Source organism: Zingiber officinale, chromosome 7A (assembly GCF_018446385.1).
Source record: "Zingiber officinale cultivar Zhangliang chromosome 7A, Zo_v1.1, whole genome shotgun sequence".
NCBI lineage: Eukaryota > Viridiplantae > Streptophyta > Magnoliopsida > Zingiberales > Zingiberaceae > Zingiber > Zingiber officinale.
The window spans coordinates 19,414,335-19,427,169 of NC_055998.1; the positions used below are offsets into that span (position 1 = coordinate 19,414,335).

Genomic DNA, 12,835 nt, shown 5'->3' on the forward strand with positions numbered 1-12,835 from the left:
TCTAGCAACACATCATTACTACCCAAGTTATAAGAATGTTGAGATCCAACATCACCTTTGTGACTACTAATTGTGACTCTCACAATATATGACAATGTCCTTCTATCCTTGACATCTAGATTGATCAATGTGAGGCATAGTCCGTGTCATCCTCTAATCAATCTAAATCTTGAACTCCAAGTAGACTCACTCTAATCAAATGAGCTCAATATCTTATATTGACTCATTTGGGCATGACCATGCACTTAGTGGCCTCACTCTATCAAGAATAATGATGTCACTCCCGTCATATAGGAGGGATAGATCTCATCTACATCACTGACATCCCTTCGCATAATTTGTTACATACCCAGTAATTGCTTTTATGGTCCACCCAGTTACGGGTGACGTTTGATGAAGCCAAAGTATGCAATTCCTTATGTAGGGAACCATGGTGACTTCAGGTCCAAGGACTAATAGTCATACTAATAGCCACATGAGAAAGTATATGACACTCATATAACAATCCATGATACTTTCTCATGGTGGGTCATTCAGTATACATTCTCCAATGCATACTCATGTGTCAACTTGATATCTCTATATCCATGACTTGTGAGATCAAGTCATCGAGTTGACCTACATGCTAGTCTCATCGCATTAACATTGTCCCTAAATGTTAATACTTGACTAGGAATGATTAAGAGTAGTGTTCTCTATATCATCTCACTATCGATTCAACCAATCTATTGATAAAGATAAGAACCCTCTACTCAAGGACGATATTATACTTAGTTATTTGGTACCAATACAACTAAGTATAATAACCATAATGAAATGTCTTTATAAATATATAGAAATATGATACATCGAGTCCATACAATAATCATCATATGATTGGCTCTAGGGCTCTAACTAACAATTGTATAGGTGAATAGATTTATCTTGAAATGATCTATCTAGTACGCAGCAAACGGATAACTAGGGCTTCGTCAAAAAACTTAAGAGGGTGAATAGACCCATCAGAAATGTCTATGTAGTCCGCAATAAACGAATGACAGTAAAGACACATCAAATCTATTAATAGTTGGTAACTTACTAAAAGTGACTCTGAGAGGCTAAGAGATGAGGCATTGGATAACCCTAGGCTCATGGACATAAGAGGATGTTAGACAAGGATGATGTGGGGGCATACGCGGCTCATGGACATAGGATAGAGTTTCGACAAGGATGATGCTGAGCCATATGCGGTGTGGGCAGAGATGAGTTACATGACTAATGATTCGCACCACATGCGAGGTGGAGGCACTTGTGGGAGACGATGATTCTACCTTGACCTAGATGACAGTGCTGGATATCTCATATGGAGGGCGAGTAGGCGACCGACACATGATACATAGAGAGAGATGGTACTTGAGTAAACACATGTAAGCTACCATAGTTTCTCTTCTGGATCTGACAGTTCATCAGACATGACATAAGAGGTTCCATGGTTATCTTTGAATGGTTGTTCACATTTTGATGATATATATTTATCTTTTTATAAAAAAAAAAAATTCTGACGGGACCTCTCTATAAATCTTTGTTACCCTTGGGTGATCAATAACTTAGTTAACATCAACGCCAACTTATCGATAGCTTGTTCATCGCATCAAAGTCATTTTTCAACTTGGTTAATTAATACAATTTGATCAAAAGTTGACCAGACTAAATCAAATGGAAATTTTACGCCAATTTATTGAATCTTCAAACAAATAATAATCATTCTAACGATCTATCAAACACCCTCTAAAGCCCTACAATTAAACTTCTTAGATAATCAAGTTTCAATTTTTGCGTCTTTCTTAATATAATTGATATCTATCTATCTATCTATTATCTCTTTGGATTTCTAACCCCACGTGCAAAGTGCAAAGGGCATTGCAAAAGCATCTCGCAGTGGATAGTTTATCCGCCCAAACACATGCCACAACTGCCTCAGCTTTGAAGCATCAGTGCCGACATCATTATATATTATGAAAACACTAGTTCATTCAGAAAATGAATATGTTTTTGCTCCTATAATTTTATAACAACTTATGAAAAAAAAAAAGTCTTACCGCACTTCAATCCTTCCTTCCATGTTCCATGCATAATATCTTTTAGGTCCCCTACTCACTCAGAACACTCATAAAGATGGAAAGAAAAATGGTTGTAGTGTATTATGAATATCCATTCATAATAGAGATCATAAAGTAAACTCCATGTCATCTTATTATGTCTCACGAGGCCTAAGAAAAGGTCAAGTAAGTTGTAAATGGAGTCCAAATTAGTAGGATAGTATATATTGACACTGAAAGATCGACTTTCCAAATATTGGTTCCTATTAGAATCTGAACTCTAATATTTTTAATTTGTTCCTTTTGTGTGTTTTACCACCGCACCTTTTTGTTTTTATCTCTACATTATTAACATGTGGCATGCACATCATGTCTAAGATGATGTTGAGACCAATTGATAATTATTATTGTCCTAACTAGTTGATATGTTTATTTGCCTCCTTGCTTTCCTCAAGTACCCCACATTTTTCATGCGAATAACGTTTTCATTAGTCATAATATGAATATCAACCAATTTCAATAATCATATCAATTTGTTCATAATGAACATTTCAATGAAATCGATCCATCAAGACCCAAAGGGAAACATCAAAATGGAGACAAGCAAGTAGAATGATTGAAAAAGGAAAAGAAAAAACAAACACTTGTTCACACTCAGATGCAACCTTAACCACTAATTGATCAATGGTCAGGACTAATAACTCTTAAATAATCTATACTAGTTTTGTGTCAATTTTAAGATAAATTATATGAATTCTTCTTCATTGAAGGGGAAAAAAAAACAATTGATCCTTTGAATCTTACTAAGCCATGTCACATGTGTGTGACATCACTTATGCAAAAGAAAACTCTTATGGATTGACTAAGCCAAGTTTCATATGATATTGAAAGCATTTACTCATAGGAATTGCACGATGTTCTTGTAACTTTCAAGTATCGATCTCATCCTGTACATATTGAAGATTTAATCGAAAGCAAGGAATTATAGGCGTGGAGCATCCAAAGTCAACGGCGTCCCTCGGGTCAACCCTCGCCGGCGCCGGATGACCACCTGGACGCGTCTGACTCAGCTGGCGGCGGCTCCTCCGCGAGGGCCCAGGCGTCCCCTCCGGCGCCCGGCGCCGACGGGGACGTCCCGGAGGGTGCCGCCGGCGGTCCAGTAGCGGTGGCAGGTCCTGCATAAGTGGCGCGGCTGGTTGACGTTGTAGTTGTTGAAGTAGCAGAACTTGGTGTCTCTGCTCTTGCACCTCGGGCACGGCAGCGCCTCCATCCGCTCCGGTAGCTGCGGCGGCGCCTCCTCCTCCTTCTCGCCCTCCTTGGCTCGCCCGTCCCCCTTCTGGATCACCGTCCCGAAAAGCTTGAAACTTGTGCCCTCCTCCTCCGCCATCTCGCGCCCGTGCGCCAGCGAGAGGGACATGCGGTGTTTGTCGAAATGCCAATTGGAACGAGAACAAGGAGAGACGGAGACAACGCAGAGCGGAGCCATTATATATAAAGACTTGAGAGATCAAATCAATCACTCTGCACCTTTTACAAATTAATTTAATAGCAGTATGAGAACTTCTGTTTTCACAAAGAAAACAGACAATTTGTATCCATCAAGAAGCTTTTGAGCACTGGTCTGAAAACTGAAGAGAGGTTTTGAAATGTGGAATGAGGGAATTGATTGAAGTCATCAATATCTGGTCCTTTCAACTTGTGTTTTTAATAATTGCGGGGAAGTCTGTCAACTATAGCGGGCAAGTGATCCTCCAACTCCATTGTTGTTACATTCTACCAACAATTTACTGTCAGGAATTTGTAACTCAGTTGTCTCTACGCAACTGAGGATGTTTCAAGCTCAATAAATAAAATGAAAATGAATTTGACATCAGGTGTTGGAATCTCCTTCTCAGAGATTCCTTTTCCCCTGCCTTATCTTCTTTTCTTTGCTTTGCTTTGCTTTCCTGGCATCAAGAATGAAGAATGGGTCCAAAAGCCATTGTCTTGGTATATTTGTTGCATGAAAGAAATGGTTGATTAATTATTAATAATTAGGCAAAAGAAGGGGTCTAATACTTGTATTTGATATCACAATTGCAGCGTGATGATTTGAGGGATCCCTAAAATTGAAAAATATGTATATATTATCTTTTGGAATTTTCCTAGCTTCTAGTGATGACTGAGTTGAGTGTCGTCGCACAGAGAGTGAATGAGATCATTTGACTTATCCAACTTGCTCCAAATGATCGACTCACGAGTTTACTTCTGATAATTTGTCTGAACGACACACTTCTTTCATTTACTTAAAACAAGGTCCACTTGAGACAGACAAATTAATTGATGGCCAACCCTATTAATATCTCTCTAGTGTTCAGCTAACTCATGGACCATATGATATGCATCCTTTACCATTCTTAAAGATTCATAGGAAATCCAAAAGGAAAGAATGAAGGCCTATTGTTGTTTGGTATGCCTTTTAAGTATTTCATTGTTTGCAAATGGATGAAGAAACCAATAGCTCAGGGCGAAAAACAAAAAAAAACAGAAGCTCATTATTTGCAAAATAAGAATGAAACATATCCACAGCTGATAAGATTAAGTTTGCCATCAGCTTGCTTATTTCTTCTTACCTTTCATAATCAGGCAACGATGCCGAAAAGTTTATCGGTCATAATTAAGTTTGCAATGCCTTATTTATGGGATGTAATTAATCTAGTTCATGAATTTAACCAGTGTTCTGCATTCCAGCAGCAATGCCCTTCATGGTCAAGATGAGGGTGTCCTCCAGTCCAGGAGCATACTCGCTGCTCGGGTTGAGCTTCACCAGCTCTGCGGCCGGCTTGGACTCTGTAATCTCCTTCGAGACATGAGGCCTCACATTAACATGGTAAGTCGGGTCCCTGATTCTCTTCAAGGTGTATGCTTGGCAAGCATTCAGTGTCGTGATGTACGCGTCTCGCAGTCGTAACCGCTGCTTCAAGTATGGATTGCCTTCCAACAGATCTTTGTGACCAGCAACCTACACGTGGGAAAACAATGCGGCTCTTCAGACTACAATGACTGATAACATTAGAAACGAAAAGTAGAGCATCTGGAAAGAGAGAAATATAAGAACTAGACAAGGTCTCACAATGACCAAATTAGATATCAATCTCAAGACAAATACATATCTTAGCATATGAATCCAGAAACTTAAAAAAGTGAAAAGGAACTGATGAAGTAATTCAGATTTGCTCCTCGTGAACATAAGTTCCAGGGTATTAAAGCATGATCTTGGTTGCAGAGAAGGAATGATTATAAGAGATATTGGCAAAGATTGTCAGTGCTTGAATGAAACAAGGAGAATTCTTATGCTTGAAAAGCATATAGATGGGAATTAGACTCCAGAACGGTCTATGAAAGAACTTCTCACCTGAAGAAGAAGACGCTTTGTTTCCTCATAGTTGGTTCTGAGTTGCTCCCCAAATTTCCACAATTCTTCAGAAACTAACAATTTATCATACAGGGCAGCTATTCCAGGATCTCCCTTTGCAAAAACCATCTCAACCAAGTCGATGGTGACCCTGAAAAATGGCCATTCATTGTACATCTGCTGAAGAGTTTGAAGATTCTTGATATCCTTTTGCAAGACATGCTTGAATGCTGCACCAAAACCAAGCCATACTGGTAGATGAAAACGTGTTTGTGTCCATGCAAAAATCCAAGGAATTGCACGGAGTGATTCGATGCCACCACTGGGCTTCCGTTTCGATGGCCGGCTCCCAATGTTCATCCTGCCATACTCCAGCTCTGGTGTAGCCTGCCAATTATAAGAATCACATTAAGGTGTTTTGAAAAGCGAAGAAGACCTGGCAAAAGTATTGAGCAGTCGAGGACACAATCCAGAAGATCAGCGGAAAAAAAACATGGAGATGTGTTAAGTTCATAGGATCTAGGTCTCATTTCTCCAATAAGATGCAAATACATTAACAACAAACGCACAGGGAGTCCTGACTATTTGTGGTTATCTTCATGGACTTTACCCGGTCATTTGATATCCAGATCTTACAAATCATGACAATCTAGCCTAACAATCATGCATATGTAAGCAAATTTAAAAATCAAACCAAATGTCTAACAGGTAAATAATGATGTTTGAGAGCTAGGTTACTTACTAGGCGGAAATATTCGACGAAACGTGGTTCATGGAAGACAATAGATCGATATTCCTTGGTAGCTACAACAGCCATTTCGTCCATCAAAGCACGCCACTCTGACTTTGGAGGGATAGGGGGATGCATTCCATGTTCAAGTGTAGCAGCTGTGAAACGTTGCAATGTCCTGAAGCACAAATGTTCCTCTCCAAAAGACTGCTCAATAACTTCACCTTGAACTGTAACTCGAAGAGATCCATGAACCGTATCTGGTGGCTGAGACAGGATAGCCAGATGAGTAGGACCTCCACCTCTTCCAACAGTGCCACCTCGCCCATGAAACATGGTCAGTTTCACTCCATGCTCATTAGCAACTTTTATGAGCTCCTCTTGAGCTTTATATAACTGCCAAGCTGCAGAAAATCGCCCAGCGTCCTTCCCGGAATCTGAATACCCAATCATAACTTCCTGCTTCCCATTAATCCTGTTCCTGTACCAATCTATTGAGAAAAGTCGTGCTAAAGCAGAAGGTGCAGCCTCAAGATCTGCAAGTTTTTCAAACAGCGGGACAACTCGTAATGGAAATTTCACATGACATTCACGTTGCAACAGCTCAACTGCCAAGACATCTGATGGAGCAGTTGCCATTGATATGATATAAGCCCCAAAGTTGTCTGAAGGAAGTTCTGCTATGACATGGAAAGTGTCCAAAACATCAGCAACTTCATCCGTTTTCGGTAGGTCAGGACCAAACAAAGGTCGTTTTCCATTAAGTTCATATAACAGCCATTCTTGGCGTTGCTCCTCAGGCCAATCACGGTAGGATCCAATTCCCAAGTGCTTAGTAATGGCATCAACAACATCAGTGTGCCTATCGGATTCTTGCCTAATATCAAGTCTGACAAGGGATAGACCGAAGGTTGACACTTGACGTAAAAAGTCAAGAAGACTCCCATCAGCAATTGCTCTGTCGCCACAGTCACAGAGTGAATGGTAGCAGAGTTCAAGAGGTTCCAAAAACTGCAAGGAAGGCAGCACAAAGAAGGTAGAACAGGAAACATGCAATAAAGTGAATCTAAATTAGTGTAATACAACACAAATTCATCATCACAAACATGAAGAAAACATAATATCATTCACTATCTAATCAATACTGTATCCAACAAAGAGAGAGATTAAAATAACAGTGTTTAATAGAGATCATCATGGTACCTGTTCAATGTTGGTGTAAGTCGCTTCCTCAGGAATGTCGGAGTATCCATTTGAAAGTAAATGGCGAGAGCGCTCACGTGTGTTGTACAATTTATCCCTCACATCACTAAGTATGACACGGTAAGGCTCATTTGGAGGAACTTGTTTCCAGAACTCTATTAAATAATAAATGGGAAGCATCTAATGAGTTCAGATTATCTCGGATTTAGTCTATATTATACTGAGTTGCTAAGGCTAATGTGCTCAAATAATTTATAGTACCTATGTAGTGCTTTGCATCCTTCTTTGAGGACTGGTGTAGTACATCAGCTCGCACTCGAAGTTCAGTATTGCAGCGCCACATAGATAACTACAAGAAAATAAGTCACCAATAACTTGTGAACTGACAACAAATGGAAAGAAATGTCAAGTTACAATAAAAGATCATTTAATACTTCAAACATTAGATCCTCGATTTGTGAGTAGTACAGGTTTGCAGCCATCATTCTGGCCAACAAGCATACATCTCTTGTTACTTCCGGAGTGACTCTTGGGTTACCTAAATGCACAAGAAGTTTGTAAGAACAAGATAACATATTTCATTGTTCATCTTCAATAGCTATGATAAATCAACCACACTGATAGTTGAGCATTAGGAAAAGGAAAGTCAGGCTCATGTAAAATCAAGGAGATGATATACCATCACGATCACCACCCATCCAAGATGAGAACTGAATAATAGGTGCATTATAGGGCACACGCTCATTTATCCCAATATTTTTTAGTGCTGTATCCACACGCCGCAAGAATTTAGGGACGCCCTTCCATATGGTTTCATGGAAATAGCTCATTCCGGCACGCATTTCGTCTTGAGGAGTTGGAGGCGTTCTTCGGATTTCATCCGTTCTAAAGGCGGCTTGAATCTACACAAGTCAGGCCAAATATAAGAAAAGCAACAATTATGTTAAAGATTATTACAGAATGCATTTTGTACGATCTGTTCAAGAATTAGACTAGGTTTGATTGACTTTCTTTGCCATGAGGTCCTATAATACTAGAGTTCATGTCAAACTAGCTTCTCTGGAAGTGAAAAGGTCATACTTGTGAGCTGATATAGGTAAAGAGATTAGAAGCAAATGAAGAAGTCAAAGCAGACACTGTAACACACAATTGAGACAGAACTCTAGAAACCAAGATTAGAATATGGAGGATATTTTTGTTCCAAAGTTCTGACCCTAGCTTCAGGTTAAAAACTGATCACTAAGAGGATGGGCACTCAAAGAGTCAATTATCAACTATTTGATATATTATACTGAACAAGCATTTGGATAAAGAACAAAAAAAGTAGATCCAAGTATTTTAGAAAGCAATATCTACTGATGGTGAAATCTTCATTTACCATATTTGCAAGGAGGATACAGAATGAACAGGGACAAGCAAGTTCTTAACTTTGAATATGAAAGAGAGTTGAAAAAACAAGGAAATTCAACAAACATGTGTCAAGGGAAAGATAAATTATGTGTTCACAAAGGATTTGGACATAGCATATTAGGAATATGGAGAACCATATGGTAAATCCTAACCTGTCATGTGATCAATAAATGTTTCAGTCATTCACTTAAAATCTTTATATAAAAAACCCTTAATAAAGAGAAAGAATAGAAATGTTTAAAACAATTTTATTTCATGACGTAAGATTCTGCTTCCTAAATGCTTCAAAATATTAATGACCAAAAATATTAAGCCAATTAATACAGTTTGTTTAAATTACAAATTGACTATCAACAAGCTATGCTCCCATTTCCTCCTGTAATTCAAACTGAAAAACAAATGACATCACTATAGACATGCACCTTCAAACTCCATGAAAAGCTACAATGATATAAAAGGTTGAGCATCAAGCAAACACGACAGAAAAAATTACCTCTCTCTGAAGAGCCTCGTCAAGCTCCTGCTTGTCATCAGGGGTAATGTCTATAGCATTCAACTGGGTCAGACAATTCCTTATCCTGAGCAAACAATAAATCATATGTAAGAAACCAATATATCTTCTTTGGTCTTTCACACATAGATGATGATTCCATTTTTCATTGAAACCAACTTATCATTGTTAAACAAACATAGCACACCAAAAATAGTACAAATGATAATTTCTAAGAATTATGATATTTGTTTAGATTTAACAATATGATGTGTTTCCATAGTGAACAGTATATAACCCTTTCACATTAAATTTAGATGTTTGTTATAACAAATGTTTTTCTAGGTTTTAACTGCGACAACACGTTTGACCAGAGAACAAGTAAGGTGCCATGACGAATTTTGGGACAGGTTATGCTGAGTTGAATAGGAAAAGGAACGATCAAAGAATAACAAAAATGTTCAGATATAATTCCATATTCAATTCAAACAAATGTGTAAGCTTAAGTAAAGTGTAAACTGGGCAACAAAAAAGGGAAAACGTGGCATATATGCTTAGAATGAATTCTACCAAGCAGACAATAACTTAAAGTTTTGGCAAACCTTGCATGCTTCTGAAGCAAGGATCTTCTGACTGACTGTGTAGGATGTGCAGTCAAAACCAGATCAACTGTCTGGTTTTTAAGAGCATCAAATACCTCTTCTTTTGACTTATTCAGCTGCACCACAAGTCGCTTAAGTGTTTCCTCAATGTCTGACTCAGTAATTGCAGAATTTTCATCCGCAAAATCTCCCTTTTTCAGCTTGGTCCTTCTACGATAGGCAATCTGCACCTCCTCAGCTAAATTGGCCAAGTTAAGCATGTGGGAGAATGATTTCGTGACCACAATAGTGTCGCCTGCATCCAAACTAGTCAAAACCTTTCCCAGCTCCAGTAGCTTCTCAGACTCTTGCTTCTCTTCATATTCAGCTGACAACTCGTACAAATCTTGAACCTGATGCCCAAAACCGCAAGCCCAGGTTAAGCAAAGTTTCCAATTTTCTGTCACTAGTAATCAACTAGCCATCTAGCCCCATTTAGGTTTGATAAAAATAAGAACAAACAATAAACCAAAATGTGAACTTGAAAGAATAGGAATGACTGAACAACAACAACATGAGACTTTGTAGAAGATAATTTCAGTCAACACTAAGTGTTCCTTGTGGTCTTTATCATATCACAAGAATCAGACAATTACATGAAGGCACCGAGTATTCTACTGATTAAAAAAAAAATGTAAATTCCTCCAAACAAGCATCCTGAATTTATTAGGACAAAAGAATCGTCAAGAACAATGTAAACTCCAAAAGGCCGAACAATATAGACCGAGTGAGCATACCGTCTCTCTGATTCCCTCGCCGTGGAGATCTTGAAGGATGTCGAGGAACCGATCCAAGAGGAGGGCGTCGTACTCGACCAATTTGTCATCCTCGGAGACCTTGGCGGGGGCCAGAAGCCTCATGTGGGCATCGATGGATGACATCTTCTCGAGCTTCGTCATCTCTTCAGCCGATCTATCCGCAACTTCGTCTGATTTTATACACCAGAACAGAAGAAAGGACCGACGAGAAACACGGGAAATCTGCCTACGGAGAAGCTCAAGAGTACTTCTCCACAGCCCACAGGTCGAGAGGGAGGGGGAGTGAACGAGAAACTCGTGAAGAGGAAGAAGAAGAGAGAAAAGGTAAAGTAATTTTTTTTTTTGAATTTTTTTTTTAACTTTCTCCTTGTACTGATATATTTGAATAATTTAATTATGGACGGCGCATTAAATTAAATGCTATCATTATAAAATTTGAAAGTGATATAGTAATTATATATGATTTATCTTTTCTCTGTATTAATTTTTAAATAATCCTGAGACGGATTAGTGAGGATATTAGGAGCGACCGGAATTACCTTTATGTTTGAGATATAGTTAAAAATAGATTAAATATTTTAAGAGTAAAGTAAAAAATTTTATAATTAGATGTCAAATTGAAATATTTCTAACTCATCATATTTGGACAAAATGTGCATTACAAACTTATAATGATCAATTGTAATATTGCTAATTCTTATATTGAATCAAAACAAATTTTGAATGGAAAATAGTAAAATAATATTCCAAGGGATATCAAATGGTCAACGTCAACAAAATTGACGATTGCAGTAGATCTCTACTGGGATAATTTACGTTTTTTCATGGTCGGTGTATGATATGCTTGGAGCGTCCGAAATAGTATGTGCATGGGTAAGGAAAATACGCTGGACTGGATGGATATTCATTAAAATGAAACCCGAATTAAAAATCAAATAAATATAATTTATTTTCAAATTAATTAACTTGATTTAACTTTTTTTTAATAAAAATTAAATAAATAATATTGATTCATTTAATCAAAAACCGTATTGATTGAATTTTCCAACGAAAATATGATTAATTAGATTTTTATATATTCACTATCAATTAATTTTTTATTTCAATTAGAAATTTTAAGATTAAAATTATACTGACCGATAAACTGATTTTTAAAAATAAAATAAAAAATAAAATAACTAAATTAAAATTTTAAATTCAATTAATTTGGTAGATTTATTTAATTTAACTAAATTTTTACTTGCTCTTAATTATGTACACTATTTTATCAACGGCCCGTAACATTCTTCAAGCTTGTTATTTAAATACTAAAAGTGATATTATGCGCGGAAGGAATGGGTACATTGATATTCTTTGATACTGAACACAGTTCTTAAGGTGGATGATTGTTAGATAGACAACTCGGGTGTAGCAAATTTTTGAGATGTTATTTATTACTCTAATGGTGCTTAGATTAAGGGTTTATTGATTCTATCGATTTTTCTAATATCCTTTATACAAAGCTAATAGTTACTTTTTATAGTCTCTCATTATCCCGATTCCCCATATTTAGGCACATTGTTTACTACTAAAATTCAAGTAATGTTATATATTTGAGATGTCTTCTATGCATAAATTTATAGTTATTATGACAAGGACGGACCATAAGGAGGGGAAATTTCTATACTGACTTAGTGGTAAAATTGAAGCATCGAGATGAAAATTTTTCATTATCCCCCACGTGACATCTCGATTTTGTGGTTGGCAGATGCTCTTTTCTAGTTGGCAAATTGTTTTTTTTTTTTTTTTATCAAATTAGAGAAGGAAAGTTAGAAACAAAAAATATCGACAAATATAAAAATTTCAAGAATCGAAGTTTCAGTGAATAATAAATTTTGAAACTAATTAATGTACCATCGCTCCCTCTATTGATATGTTTTGAAATTAAATTGTGCTAAGTATTAATCAATCCAACTATAGATAGATAAATTAACTAAAAATTAATCCTAAAATTTATCAGTAGAATTATAAATGACGGTAGTCGGTAGGTGATGATAGGATGATCAATAATCGTCTACAACCTCAGCCACCTATGTTTAGATGATTAAATTTTTTTATTATTTTTTATACAAATATTATAAATAAGTATTAT

At 37.1% G+C, this 12,835-nt stretch overlaps 2 protein-coding genes across 2 annotated transcripts; both read right to left on the bottom strand.

Moving 5' to 3' along the window:
• Window positions 1–2,948: 2,948 nt before the first annotated feature.
• Window positions 2,949–3,592, bottom strand: LOC121999966 (dof zinc finger protein DOF1.5-like). The gene has a single exon (XM_042554561.1). It carries the CDS (start codon window positions 3,562–3,564, stop codon window positions 3,145–3,147), a length of 420 nt encoding a protein of 139 aa, XP_042410495.1. The 5' UTR covers window positions 3,565–3,592; the 3' UTR covers window positions 2,949–3,144.
• A 995-nt stretch (window positions 3,593–4,587) lies between these two features.
• On the bottom strand, window positions 4,588–11,041 carry LOC122001100 (phosphoenolpyruvate carboxylase 2-like). The gene is made up of 10 exons (XM_042555681.1): window positions 10,684–11,041; window positions 9,908–10,299; window positions 9,309–9,393; window positions 8,085–8,307; window positions 7,840–7,943; window positions 7,667–7,754; window positions 7,406–7,560; window positions 6,215–7,213; window positions 5,473–5,859; window positions 4,588–5,079 (listed from the first exon to the last, which is right to left on the bottom strand). Exons 1-10 carry the CDS (start codon window positions 10,843–10,845, stop codon window positions 4,786–4,788), a joined length of 2,889 nt encoding a protein of 962 aa, XP_042411615.1. The 5' UTR covers window positions 10,846–11,041; the 3' UTR covers window positions 4,588–4,785.
• Window positions 11,042–12,835: the final 1,794 nt, after the last annotated feature.

Coding starts and splice junctions, on each gene's coding strand:
- LOC121999966 (XM_042554561.1), bottom strand. CDS start 3,564: ATGGCTCCGCTCTGCGTTGTCTCCGTCTCTCCTTGTTCTCGTTCCAAT.
- LOC122001100 (XM_042555681.1), bottom strand. CDS start 10,845: ATGACGAAGCTCGAGAAGATGTCATCCATCGATGCCCACATGAGGCTT. Junction 10,300..10,683: donor GCGAGGGAATCAGAGAGACG/GTATGCTCACTC, acceptor TTTGGGCATCAG/GTTCAAGATTTGTACGAGTT. Junction 5,860..6,214: donor TCGTCGAATATTTCCGCCTA/GTAAGTAACCTA, acceptor TATAATTGGCAG/GCTACACCAGAGCTGGAGTA.